The 14,785-nt window shown below is 39.4% G+C and overlaps 1 protein-coding gene across 1 annotated transcript in view; it reads left to right on the plus strand.

Moving 5' to 3' along the window:
• KDR (kinase insert domain receptor) overlaps positions 1-14,785 on the plus strand; it is an 87,360-nt gene that overhangs the window by 6,733 nt on the left and 65,842 nt on the right. The window contains exon 2 of the mRNA XM_032224580.1: positions 14,166-14,256. Coding sequence (XP_032080471.1) covers positions 14,166-14,256 — 91 coding nt within the window. The remainder of the gene's footprint in view (positions 1-14,165; positions 14,257-14,785) is intronic.

A 14,785-nucleotide genomic window follows, 5' to 3' on the forward strand; every position in this document is an offset into this window, starting at 1 on the left:
AACCCTAACCCTAAACCTAACCCTAAACCTAACCCTAATCCTAACCCTTACCTTAATTTAAATCGGCTTTCTTCCGCCACGCTGTTTTAAAGCGCCCTTCTGTCGCTGCGCTGTTGTCGCCGCGGTGATGACGTCACGGTGATGACGTCACGGCTTTAGCGACACGGTTTTCTAGCCGCTATTTTGACAAGCGCGGTTTTGTCGGGCCACGCTTGAAAAATGCACCGTTGGGGTAGAGACTCAATGAATGCTTGTGTAGGGTTTCCCTGCCTAAGCAGGAGGTTGGACTAGAAGACCTCCAAGGTCCCTTCCAACTCTGTTATTCTGTTTTCTGTTTCCAAATTTTCTTGAGATGAATAATGGAGAATGTAGGCTTCTTTGTTTATTACTAGGCTAAAGCCCCACCAAAAATTCACTTGTAATGACAGACAATTCTGTTAAAAATATATATAGAGAAATATATAGAGATGGCATCTGCACTTGAGCCCCATTAAAATCAATCAGATCAAATCGTTACCGCGGTCATAAACCAGCATAGTGAAATAAATAAGACATGCACAGGTTCATGTATAGGAATGGCTCATAATTACTTATGATGGATTCTCAGTGGGATTTGGACTGATGCATAAACATGTTGAGTTCATTGGGGCTTGTTATGGAACACGCATATCTTGGACGGTAGACTGAGATAAATAAAAGCCAAGAATATTCAGCCCAGGATAGATTATTTTAAATTACTCTACGTGTTTCAAATAGCCCAGAAACTCTCGAAGAAGAAGAAATATGTCTCTTGGGGCATTTAATAATAAATGGTTGGATGTTTGCTTCCAAAGAACATTTGTGACAGGAATCCATTTAGCACGAGTGGAAATGATGATTATGGTAGTTCCAGAATTAAGCCCTTGCCTGAAAAACAAATTGAAACCTTTTGTAACTCTTTTCAACTTAAGGAAAATGTTGGAAAGAAATTACACAATGGTGCTTAGGAATCTCTTTGAGTCAGCAAGATAACTTCTCAAAAAACTGATTGGAATGTGACCAACTTTGAAATTGGTCATAAGCGACCAATAGCTATGGGAGAAAAATATATCCAGAACATTTTCTCCCAGAGCTTCCCTATAGAAAAGGAAGTTGGGTGCTGCAAAATATTTTTTAATTGATAAATTTTATTAACATTCTGTTGTTTACATTTGTTAGTGCATAATAAACATCATGTTGTCTGGATATTGAATTTGCTTAACAATACAGATTACATTCTTAACCACTACTCCTTTTTTCCAACCACTGCTAAAATAAGTTCCATGTTTGATAACATTCTGTCTTCTTTCTGTTCAATGTAAGTCTATCCATTTCTGCACAATCTAATCTTTTCCTAATTATCTCTTCGTCTCGTGGTGTTTCTTCCTTTTTCCAATATTGCGCGAATATAATCCTTGCTGCTGTTAAGACATGCAATATTAAATATAGACTTTGCTTATCAAGTTTTTTCTGGTATTATGTCTAATAAAAACAGTTCAGGTTTAAAATCTATATGTTTCCCTATTACCTTTTCTTTCCACCTGTGTATTTTTGCCCATTTTCTTTTGCTTTTACACAAGTCCGTCGCATATGATAAAATGTGCTTGTTTTTGGTTACATTTCCAACATTTGCTGCCAAATATTCTTAAACCCACTCCCTCCTTCTGCCAGGTCACTTAACTTGAGTGGAGCTCATGTTTTGTTTTATAAAATGTTTTTTATTTTTATTCTCTTACATACAGTTACAGATATACATTCACATAGTTATTATTCTTGTTTATCTTTAACACTTTTAAATATTTATTTTTCCATATAAAAGGTTAAAATATACATTCTGGGTTGCTTTGCTTACCATCCCATAAACCTATTTTATGTTATTACCACTCTATTTTTCCTTCTTTTCGCCCTCTACTTCCTTCCTTCCTCCTCTCCTTTCCCTTTCCCTCTTCCCTTTCCTCTCCTCTACTCCTCTCTTCCCCCTCCTACCCTCTCTCTTTCTCTTTCTATCCCTTCCATCCTTCCTCTCCTTTCCTCTTTCTTCCTTCTCTCCCCTTTCCTCTCTTCTCTCTTCCTTTCCTTTTCTGTTGTGGTTATCTCTTTTCAACTCTCAACTGGTGTATTTTTGGGGTGATAGTCCCCTGTTCTGACCCCCTCCTCTGTCCAGTAACAAATGCCCAGACAAGCTTAACTGGAATGTACTTTAATAGCAAGAAACCAAAACCTTGGTGGCTGAAAGCCAAGCATAACAAACAGATAAGGACCTTGGCAGCAACTCAGACAAACCTTGGCAGCAATCCAGCTTGCCAAGGTAGTTACAAAAGTTCTCCAACTTTTAGTCAATGCATTGACTTCTGCAAGAGGGGCGTGTGCACAAGCAGTCCTTATTATAGTCTGGAGAGGAGCCTAATGACCACCAGCTGAGTGCAATTATCTCCTGTACTTGCGCAACTGTTCCTGACGCCTATTAGCTCTTTGGTGCCGGGCATCCAGGAACAACTCACTGCTGGCGTCCGGATAACTCTCCCTTGTCTCCTCCCCACTCAGGCGCCTCCTGGTGGCCAACCAGCCTCTCTATGCCCTGCTCGGAGTCGGAACCCTGTCCAGGGTCCTCCACATCCTCCAGAGCCGACTCATAGGCCCCCCCGCTGTCGGAGTCTGGTGGCAGCTCCAACGGCTCCTGCTGGGCCACAAAAGTCCCCCAAACCTGGTTACAATTTTATGCTTATCCTTTCCGATTCCCTTTTCTTCGCTATCATGTCCTAACTATTTTTCCCCCTCTATGTCTCATTTTTAACCATATACTTGTATCTTAATACTTTCTGGCACTCATGTTGAAGAGAAAAATTTCCTGAGCCACATTGGGCAAGCCTTTTTTATGGACTTGCCAACATGGTTTTCTTTAGAACAATACAAAACTGGTTGGCCATTGCTTTTTTCTCTGAATTTTTTTTAATTCTCTAGTCAAGCCTTGGAAATTGGAATGTTTCAGTGATCCCTCATTCCATCCCAACTGGTTTTGACTCTATATAGGTTTTTCCAACAGATTTGTTTGCTTAGATCAGTGTTTCTCAACCTTGGCAACTTGAAGACATCCGGACTTCAACTCCCAGAATTCCCCAGCCAGCATTTGCTGGCTGGGGAATTCTGGGAGTTGAAGTCCAGACGTCTTCAAGTTGCCAAGGTTGAGAAACACTGGCTTAGATGCTATGAGTTACCCGGATTCCACTCAAAACTGAGTGATCAGTTCAACAGAACACTTACTATATGATCTCTCTTTGCTCAACCCAGCAATCTGCAAACTCTTCACATATCTGGGCAAGGCTGTTTTTGCACCACTTAAAATATCTTTATACCAACAGGCTTCATTGTGAGCCTTTTATAACTCTAGGCACTTGGGTGACGAAAAAGGAAATACAATAGGAACAACAGAACTAGGTCAAAACTCCTCTTATTGTCATCTGTAATGGCAACGGTAGCTGAGAAAGTTTCATGAAACTGCTGATGGACACATAACAATCCAGGCAGCAGCATCTGTCTGTCTCTCTGAGAGAATAACTTTATAACAACATCTAAAAATATCAGTCGATACAGTTTCCTTAATTATGAAATGTCTTCAAAATAAAGGAAATTAAAAAAAAAACGATCACTCCGAATGAATTTATTTCAGAACGCAGTCATTACAGTGTTGTAATGGGATGTGGGAAAATTGTCTCTCTTTTAAGTCTGAAGAGAAGAGTCTCTTCTTGAAGGCTTCAGGTGATGAATCTCCCACAACTTCTGAAGGCAACTTCTGTTCCCTTGGTTGAGTGTTCTCACTATCAGAAAATTTCTCCTTATTTCCAGGTTGAATCTCTCCTTGATCAGTTTCCACTCATTATCTGGCCTTTGGGTGCTTTGGATAATTGCTTGACCCCCTCCTCTCTGTGGCAGCCCCTCAATTATTGGAAGACTGTTATCATGTCTCCCCTGGTCCTTCTCTTCACTAGATTAGCCATGCCCAGTTCCTGCAACTGTTCATCGTATGTTTTAGCCTCCAGTCCCCTCATCATCTTGGTTGCTCTTCTCTGCACTTTTTCTAGAGTCTCAACATCTTTTTTATAGTGTGATGACCAAAGCTGGATGCAATATTCTAGGTGTGGTCTTACTAAGGCTTTATGGATTGGTATTAGTACTATACATGATCTTGATTGCATCCTTCTGTTAATGCAACTTAGGATTGCATTGGCTTTTTTGGCTGCTGCTGCACACAGTTGGCTCATATTTAATTGGTTTTCCACTAAGGCTCCAAGATCCCTCTCACTGCTATGTGATGGATAGGTGGTGGATGGAGGAGTATGATGCCAGCCTCGCCTCTTTTGCATGTGCCTTGGCATCAAACAAACAAGGCAAATGGGGTGGGCCTTGCATTGTGATGCTTCCTTTTTAACTAACCCCATGCGCCCTCTGGGAAATGCTGCTGTAGAGCATATTCCCTTTTCTTAAGTTACCGTATTTTTTGGAGTATAAGAAGCACCCTTTTCCCCTCAAAAAAGAGGCTGAAAATCTGGATGCGTCATACACTGAATACAGCATTTTTTGCCTCCCCAAACCCTGCCCCTTCACCAAAATGGCTGTGCATAGCTTTTAGAAGGCTTTCAGAGAGCTCCTGGGGGCTGGGGAGGGCAGAAATGAGCAAAAAATGGGCCATTTTTCATTCAATTTTGCCCCCCTAGCCCCCAGGAGCACTCTACAAGCCTCCTAAAGGTTATCCATGCCATTTTTTGACAAAAACAAGCCCATTTTTGCAAAAAAACGGGCTGTTTTTTGCTCATTTTTGGCTACCACACCAACCCAGGAGCTCTCTACAAGCCTCCTAAAGGCTATACATGCCCTTTTTTTTGAAAAATAAATGGGCCTGTTTTCGCAAAAAATGGGCCGTTTTGGGGAGGTTTGCAGAGTGCAAAAACTTTTTTTAAAAAAACTTTGCCTCTTCAAAACCTTGATGGGTCTTATACTCCAGTGCATCCTATAGTCCGAAAAATATGGTAAATAGAAAAGACAAAGACGAGACAAAGAAAAACCACACCAGACATTGTAAAAGAAGAAAAAAACAACAACTAAAACTCAAAAGCACAACTATGCGTCTGAAGTTGCACAGCGAACATTTGAATGAAAAAAAAGAATAAATGTTTTGGTAGTTAGAGTCTTTATTGTCACTGTACAAAATAAGTACAATGAAATTGGTTATACTGATCCATAGTGATCCAATTGTTTCATGCTTTCTTGCAAAGTTCTTTCCTTACGGACTAGCTGCTTTCATTTCAATAGCCCGACCTTAGACGGACACGTTATTTGGAAGCCTTCCAAGCAAATTTAATTAATTTGATCAGGGAGCAAATTATGGTTTTCTGTTTAAACGACGGGGACGTTGAAGTCACGCCTGAGAAAAATGAGATCATTATTAAAACCGAGTTCACCGTATTTCAATGCGCATATCCTTTCGCTGGACCTTGAAGTTAGAAGTGCAACCAAACAGGAACTCCACCCCAGCCGTATGAATTGTAGAGTTGAGTTGCTAGTGCCTGAACATCTGCCCATTCTTCCTGTTATGATAGCACTCGTGAATTTCAGTCTGATGTTTCATGCTTCCCAATTTAACCCTTTCAATGGACAAATCGCCTTTTTCCCCTTGGATGCTATTAATTAGAGGTTTGGCCTGGTTCGGCTAAGTAGGTAATAACCTGGTCTGCCACGCCCACGAACCGGTTCTATCGGTGGCACCGATGGTGATGCCATTTGTATTTTGTTTTTGCGCATGCGCCAAAGCATTTTTCAGTGCTGTTCATGCATGCATAGCACACATCAAGCATGCACGCATGGGGCGCATCCCTGAGCAAGTCAGTTGTGGCAGAAGTCAGAACCCACCTCTGGTTAGCATCCTCCTAAATCTATTTGCTGGCTTAAATTAGACAACAGGTTAGGTTGAGCTGAGGTGGCGCAGTGGTTAAATGCAGCACTGCAGGCTACTTCAGCTGACTGCAGTTCTGCAGTTCGGCTGTTCAAATCTCTCCGGCTCAAGGTTGACTCAGCCTTCCATCCTTCCGAGGTGGGTAAAATGAGGACCCGGATTGTTGGGGGCAATATGCTGACTCTGTAAACCGCTTAGAGAGGGCAGAAAGCCCTATGAAGCAGTATATAAGTCTAACTGCTATTGCTATTCCTATTGCTATAGGTAGAGAAATTAGTCTATTAAGTCTAATCCACAACAACTTCCCATGCCTTCAGATTTTTGATTGCAATCCATTGCTGCAGTAAAAAAGCAAGAATCCCCCCCACCTAGCTTTTTTTTTTTTTTTTTTTTAAGAGAACTTTTTTATTTTTCTTTAAAAAAAACAAACACAAATATGTCATCATTTGTCAATCATTAAGACATTGAAATACAATTTTTTTTGTTGTGTGTACCCCTCCCTCCCTCCACCCCCCCATCCCCCCTCCTCCTTCCCCCCCCGACTTCCCAGAACCCGTACACGGTATGGATTTTTAACTAACACAGTCTAAAATCTATTGAGAAAAAAGAAATAAAGAAATTAATGACATTCTAAATTGAACTTAGCTTCTTCTTACTGAACTAACTTTTAACAGTTTAAATCATTTCTGATCTTAAGCATAGGCTAACTGGAATTTCTTAGTCCCGTATTTATTTTGTATATAGTCAATCCATTTTTTCCAGTCTCGTTTATATCTCTCATTTGAATGATCTTTGAGATATGCCGATATTTTAGCCATTTCAGCTAAGTTTGTTACTTTCAATGTCCATTCTTGGATTGTAGGCAAGTCTTCCTTCTTCCAATATTGCGCCACCAACAGTCTTGCTGCAGTTATCAGGTGCAGAATCAAATTGGTCTCTACCACTGTAAAATCAGTACATATACCTAGTAAAAATAACTGAGGAATAAACTTTATCCTTTTTTTAAAAACATTTTGCATGACCCACCATATTTTTATCCAAAATGCCTTAACCTTTTGGCAGGTCCACCATATATGATAATATGTAGCATCGAGAGAACCACACCTCCAACATTTAGGCTGTACATTCGGATACATAGAAGCCAACTTTTTAGGATCTAAATGCCATCTATAAAACATCTTGTAAAAATTTTCTCTCAGATTTTGAGCTTGTGTAAATTTCACATTTCTTACCCAAATTCTTTCCCATGTATCCAACATTATTGGTTCCTCAATATTTTGAGCCCATTTTATCATACAATCTTTAACTAATTCTGTTTCCGAATCCATCTGTATTAATACATTATATATCCTCTTTATATGCATTAAGCTTTGATCTCTTATTTGTTTAAACAGATTATCCTCAACTTGAATAAAGCCAATTTTTTGATCTATTTTCCACCTAGCCTGTAATTGCCCATACTGGAACCATGTTTGAACTACCTTCTCCTCTTTTAATACCTCTAAAGATTTTAATTGTAATACCCCCCTTTCCGAGGTAAGAAGCTGTCTGTAAGTAAATCTGTCCTGTTTTTGTGCTGTATTCATATTTTCAATTGCATGTCTAGGAATTGCCCACATGGGTATCTTGTCATTTAATTTATATTGGTATTTCTTCCAAACCCGCAATAAAGCATTTCTCAAAATATGACTTTTAAAGTTCTTATCCAATTTTTTGTTGAATAACAGGTAAGCATGCCAACCAAATACCAGATCGTGTCCCTCAATGTTCAATATTCTATCATTGGTTAAATGAATCCAATCACTAATTACAGATAATGCCACTGCATCATAATATAGTTTTAAATTAGGTAGTTTCAATCCTCCTCTCTCGCGTACATCTTGCATTATTTTCATCTTTACCCTCGGCTTCTTTCCTGCCCACACAAATTTGTTGATACCCTTCTGCCATTCTAAAAGGTTCGCATCTTTTTTAAGTATAGGTAACATTTGGAAAAGAAATAAAAATTTTGGTAAAATGTTCATTTTCACTGCCGCTATCCTGCCCAGCAAAGATAAGTGCAATTTCTCCCATTTTTTCATCTCTGTCTGTATGCTATGCCAAAGTGGTTCATAATTATGCTTATATAATTTCCCATTTGAAGTTAAAATGTTAACTCCAAGATATTTGACTTTTTTAACTACCTCACATCCTAGCATCACTCCTAATTCTTCCTTTTGTTTAATATTCATATTTATAGCTAATATTTTGGTTTTTCCTAAGTTTATTTTAAAGCCAGACACTTGACCATATTGATTAATCGTATTCATTAAAACCATACTGGATTCCTGCGGTTGTTCCAATATTATGACCAAATCATCCGCAAAAGCGCGGACTCTATATTCTTGCTGCCTAATCTTGATCCCTTTTAAACCATCCAAGCCCCGTATTTTATTCAACAATACTTCCAAAGTTATAATAAACAATAATGGGGACAAAGGACAACCCTGTCTTGTACCTTTTCCAATTTGAAAAGAGTCTGTTAAACTTCCATTGACTATGATTTGTGCTGTTTGCTGTTGGTATATTGCTTTAATTGACTGTAAAAAATTATCTCCTATCTGCATTTTTTGCAATATCTTCAGCAGAAATTGCCAGTTAACTCGATCAAAGGCCTTCTCAGCATCCAAAAATATAAACGCAGCAGGGATCTGGTTGTTCTTTCCCAAATATTCTAATGCATTAATAATTAATCTGACATTACTTTTCATCTGTCTCCCTTGTATAAAACCTGTTTGGTCCGTATGTATCAATTGTTGAATGACCAACATTAACCTATTTGCTAATATTTTAGTAAAAATTTTATAATCTACATTCAGTAATGAAATGGGTCTATAATTTTTGGGTTGAGTAGTATCTTGATCTTCTTTGGGTATCAAAGATATAAACGCTGTCTTCCAAGATGGAGGGACTTTACCTTCCGTTTGAATCATATTAAATAATTCTCTAAGAGGTTCTACCATTTCTAACTGTAAGTTTTTGTAGTAAACCGCTGTCAAGCCATCTGTACCTGGTGCTTTCCCTGGCTTTAATTGCTTAATTACCTGCAGGATTTCCCCCGAGGTTATTGGTTGATTCAATTTTTGCCTGTGTTCTTCTCTAACTGAAGGTATTTTCTCCTTGTCTAAATATTTGTCTATGTCTAAACCATTAATTTTATCCCCTTTATACAGTTCTGTAAAAAATTCCCAGAAAGCCTTTTGAATCTCTTCCTGTTGGAACACCTCCTTCCCTCTGTAAATCAGTTTAGATATATTTCGAGTTTTCCTTTTTTTCCTAATCTGATAAGCTAACCATCTGCCAGGTTTGTTTGCATTACAAAAAGTATTGTGTTTTGCATATAATAAATTAGTAGCTACCTGGTCAGAGATCAACATGTCAAATTGAGATTTTAATATGTTAATAGCTTCCTTAACCTTTGTATCGTCTGATTTCCTTGTTAACTCCAGCTCTTTTCTCTTAATTTCCTCTTCCAGTTCTGTTCGTTTTAGCCCTTGCTTATTTCTATGTGTTTTATTTATATTCATCAAAACTCCTCTCATATACGCTTTGCTTGCATCCCATACAAATTCCATAGATGTACCCTTATTCATATTCAAAACAAAATATTCAGATAGTAATTTTTTACAATCATTAATATAGTTTTCATATCTAAATAAATTTTCATTCAGTCTCCAAAACCTTCTTGCCTGCACTACCCTTCCCAACTCCATCCAAACTGGGTTATGGTCCGAAAGGACTCTAGCTGCAATCTTTGTTTTCTTGACCCTAGAAAGCAAATCATTAGTGGTTAGAATAAAATCGATCCTTGAAAGGGATTGATGCCTGTCCGAGAAGAAAGTGAAGTCATATTCCTCTGCATTTCTTTCTCGCCAGATATCTCTCAATTCAAAATCATCCATAATGTCAAAGAAAGATTTGGGTAACTTTGCTCGCATCTTGGTATTTAGGCGGGAAATCTTCTTATCTCTCTTAGTGTCTATCACTCCATTCCAGTCACCCAATAGTATACAGGAACTATAGTCCCACTGTACTAATTTAGCATGAAGATTTCTATAGAATCTATCTTGCTGTTGATTGGGAGCATAAATTCCCAAAAGTAATGTCTTTTTCCCTTCTAAGATTAAGTCTAAAGCAATATATCTTCCGAAGGGATCTGCTTCTATTAATTCAGCTTTCATATCTTTTCTTAAGTATACAACTATACCATTCTTCTTTTCCATAGCAGAAGCTGCAAAATGTTGACCAAGTTTTGAGTTGATCAAATATTTTTGATCAGTTGACTTGATATGAGTTTCTTGCAAACAAATTACATCGTTCTTAAACTGTTTAAGATAATGAAATATTTTCTTCCTCTTCTGTGGAGAGTTCAGTCCGTTGACATTCCATGTTAAAATCTTAGTTGTCATCTTTGGTTGGTTGAAGCATTTTTAGAGCTTCCTGCACGGCCTGTTTAACCTTAGGTCTAGCTCCTCCCACTGCTTCCAGATTTGTTGTTGTAGTTCCTTGATCGATGGCCGATGATTGTTGATGCTGTTGCCTCTTAGCTTGTTTCTCCATACGTCTAGTAGTCATGCGGCTAGGTCTTGGTTCCATAGCACCTTGCACTTCTAGAGAAGAGAGATGCTCCATCTTGTCTGGTGGTTGTGTAGTTTGCTGTCTATCCTGTCCTTCTTGTGGTCTTTCTCTAGGTCCAGATGGTGCAGGGTGTCCGGCCTTCAATATATTATAATAAAAATCTCGGGCTTTCCATACAGAGTTGAGGCGGTACCTTTGCTTATCAAATGTAAATATGATGCCAAATGGTGCATCCCATCTATACTGTATCTGACGATTTCTGAGTTCTTCGACCAAAAAAGCGTAGTCTCTTCTGGCTCTTAACATTTGAGGTGGTATCTCTTTCAAAACAGCCAGGTCTTGACCGCCAATTTGAAGCTTAGTGTTATAAGACTCTTGCAGTACCATATTTCTGAACTCTCTTGTAGTAAAATATATAACGATGTCTCGAGGAAGCTGCTTCTGCTTTGCCAGCCAGGAGTTAACGCGGTAAGCTTTGTCAATTTGCCAGCCTTGGTTGGTCCCTGGTCTTCCCATCAGGCGGTCAAAAGCTTCCGATAGGATCTGTTTCAGGTTCTCCTGTTTCTCCTCACGCAGCCCCCTTACTCTTAATGCGAACTCCATTTGTCGGTACTGTATCATAATAATTTCTTTTTCAGCATTTTCCACTTTTTGTTCCACCACCTCTGTTTTCAATGTCAAGTTAGCATTGGCATCATTAAGAACCTCTAGAGTATCTTCCACTCCAGAAATATGTTCTGTTAATACAGTTACAAGACTCAGCATGTCGTCTCTAATTTTATCAACCTTAGCCTCAAATTTCTCATACAACTCCTGTTTAAGTCCTTTTATTTCACTTTTAATTTCACTTTTAATTTCTTCTTTCATTTCTTTTATTTCCTCTTTTCTCTCCTCTCTATTATCTCTAAATTTATCTTCCATTTTAATTGTCTGTGCATTAAGAGCCTCGCTTAGATTACTCAGAAAAAATTCTTTCGTTAACACATCCCCAGCAGGGGGCGTAGGAAGCGGAGGCTGCAGCTTTGTACCAGGCACTGAGGATGTGCCCCTGGAAGTAGAGGGTGACGACTTCAAGTTAATATTTGGTTTTGAGGCCATTTCAAAATTTGTCTGCCTGCAGTTAATAAAACTCTATTGCCTAAATATGCAGCTTTAAGTAAAGAGGCTTTTATTTTGAAGTTTAAGGCTTGGCAAAAGTTTCAGTGAGTAAACATTGTAACAAGACCGTTCAACAGATTCATCACCATTTAACTTCCAAATAAGCAAAGTTAATGAAGGAGTAAAATTCTTCTATTGTGAAACCAAAACATGTGATAAGCTATCTCTTTTGTTTTGAATTCTTGGGGGCAATATGCTGACTCTGTAAACCGCTTAGAGAGGGCAGAAAGCCCTATGAAGCAGTATATAAGTCTAACTGCTATTGCTATTCCTATTGCTATAGGTAGAGAAATTAGTCTATTAAGTCTAATCCACAACAACTTCCCATGCCTTCAGATTTTTGATTGCAATCCATTGCTGCAGTAAAAAAGCAAGAATCCCCCCCACCTAGCTTTGTAGGGCACTTACCCAAACCTATGAATTTTGTATGCAGTTTTATAATTTTGAAAGATGCATTCGTTAAAAGCAGGGGTCGGCAAACTTAAACACTCAAAGAGCCATTTGGACTTGTTTCCCACAGAAAAGAAAACATCGGGAGCCACAAAGGTCCTAACCAGAAACTGTTCAATTCTGGAGCTGTCTGGAAGTTCAGTTCCCCCACCATAATGTTTCCTCCTAGTAAGGCGTACTTTTTCCTCTACCTGTCATAACCGGAAGCGCTATTAATTGTGGAGACAACTGGAAAACCCTCCCCTTGCCATAGAGTCTTCTCCTGGTGCACTGTGCTTCTCTCCCCCTACCCAACTGGAAGCTCTTCTCAAAATTGTGGTGCCGACCGGTGACGGAGCCGCAGCAGAGGAAAGAAAGGACCACATGCGGCTCCAGAGCCGCAGTTTGCTGACCCCCTGATTAAAAGCATGCAGTCTAAGAGATATAAGTATGGGAGTATGTGTGCGTGTGTATAATCAATTTTTAAATACATTAAAAATAATAAAATAAAGAGAAAAAGAGAGAAAAGAAAAAAACAAGCATGCAGAAACAAAAGATTAAAAAAGAAACAGAAAAAAAGGTGTTTCCAATTTCCTTTGCAAAGTTATCTCTTACTCTATGGTTACAAAAAAAGCTTCCTTTTTTTCTATCATCCTTTCTTTAAAAAAAAATCACGGGAATCACAAATCCTAAGTGCATTGATTTCTGTTTCATTGAAAAAGAGATTTCTAGCCAGCTGTACATGTATATCCAGGTCTTTTCTCTAAGCAAAGAAGAAGTTAATTTAGCCATCATTTCAAGTTCCATCATCTTCATTTCCCCCAGGGTGGCTTGTATTAAATCTTTCCACTTTTGAGCATATAATAATCTCATGACTTTTTCTAGATGCCTTTCCATTAATCCCAAGGGGGGGAAAAACCCCTCAGGTTTCAATTGTGCTTTAGTTTATAAATAAGGAATCGCTAGAGTTTAATCCGTATCTTAGTTGAGGGCATGTTTCTCAACCTTTGGTAAGTTTAAGATGCACAGACTAAAACTCCCAGAATTACTCAAGCCAGCATGATGAGTTGGGGAATTCTGGGAGTTAAAACACTGGTCTAGATTGCCGGTTAAAACACTAAAAATACAGCTCAAAATTAATTGTATCCTATTGTTACGTATTTTCCCATCGTTTGGAGTCCATGCAATTTTATGTATTCAATTACTGATAAGTGTGTGTGTGTGTGTGTGTGTGTGTGTGTGACATCTAGACAGCATACTAAAAAGCAGAGACATCACCCTGCCAACAAAAGTGTGTATAGTCAAGGAAATGGTTTCCCCAGTTGCAATGATTGGCTGTGAAAGTTGGACCATAAGAAAGGCTGAGCGCCAAAGAATGGAGGCCTTTGAACTCTGGTGCTGGAGAAGACTCCTGCGAGTCCCTTGGACTGCAAGGCGATCCAACCGGTCAGTCCTAGAGGAGATCAACCCTGACTGCTCTTTAGAAGGCCAGATCCTGAAGATGAAACTCAAGTACTTTGGCCACCTAATGAGAAGGAAGGACTCCCTGGAGAGGAGCCTAATGCTGGGAACGATGGAGGGCAAAAGAAGAAGGGGACAACAATAGCAATAGCAATAGCAGTAGACTTATATACCGCTTCATAGGGCTTTCAGCCCTCTCTAAGCGGTTTACAGAGAGTCAGCATATTGCCCCCAACAATCTGGGTCCTCATTTTACCCACCTCGGAAGGATGGAAGGCTGAGTCAACCCTGAGCCGGTGGGATTTGAACCGCTGAACTGCTGATCTAGCAGTAGCCTGCAGTGCTGCATTTAACCACTGCACCACCTTGGCTCTTCAACAGAGAATGAGGTGGCTGGATGGAGTCACTGAAGCAGTAGCATGAGCTTCAATGGACTGCAGAGGATGGTAGAGGACAGGGTTGAGATGGGTCGGACACGACTTTGCAACTAACAACAACTAACTAACAACAATTTATATATATTTGTATTTTACAGGTTCATTTAGTTCTTCGGATCCACCGTCTCTTAGTATCCAAAAACATATGATTACGATAGCTGCAAATGACACGTTACAGATTACTTGCAGGTAAGGAAAGCAGGTGGTTATTCTTGGTTTTTAATGTATTGTATTAATTTCCTCCCATGATGCATGTCTATCTTGAGGATGTGAACAGAAACACAAAATAGTTAAAATAGAAAATAAAAAGGAAGAATTTTATTATGCCCCAGCCATTTTTTCTGTAGAGAAGTACAATTAGGATAAAGAAATTAGGCTTAGGATTTGGTGACTGTTATTTGCTGAAGTTCTGGACCAGTGATGGCAAACCTTTTTAGTGCTCGCTATCGGCGTGCTCGCGTGCCCACCCCCATAACAATGCCCCCCTGCAGCATGTCCCCTGCACATGTGCATGTGCCCCACCCCGCTGCCCCACACAGCCCCCCAGAGACCAGAAATTGCCTATTTTCCGACTTCCAGTTTCCGTGTTGGGCCATTTTTCGCCCTCAAGAGTCTTCAAGGAAGCTTTCTGAAGCCTCCGGAGAGCGAAAAACGGCCAAAAATGAAGGCAGAAATTAGCTGTTCAGCAAGCACATGCGCGCTGGAGCTGACAGGGCAA

This window comes from Thamnophis elegans, chromosome 9 (genome assembly GCF_009769535.1).
Source record: "Thamnophis elegans isolate rThaEle1 chromosome 9, rThaEle1.pri, whole genome shotgun sequence".
Taxonomy (NCBI): Eukaryota; Metazoa; Chordata; class Lepidosauria; order Squamata; family Colubridae; genus Thamnophis; species Thamnophis elegans.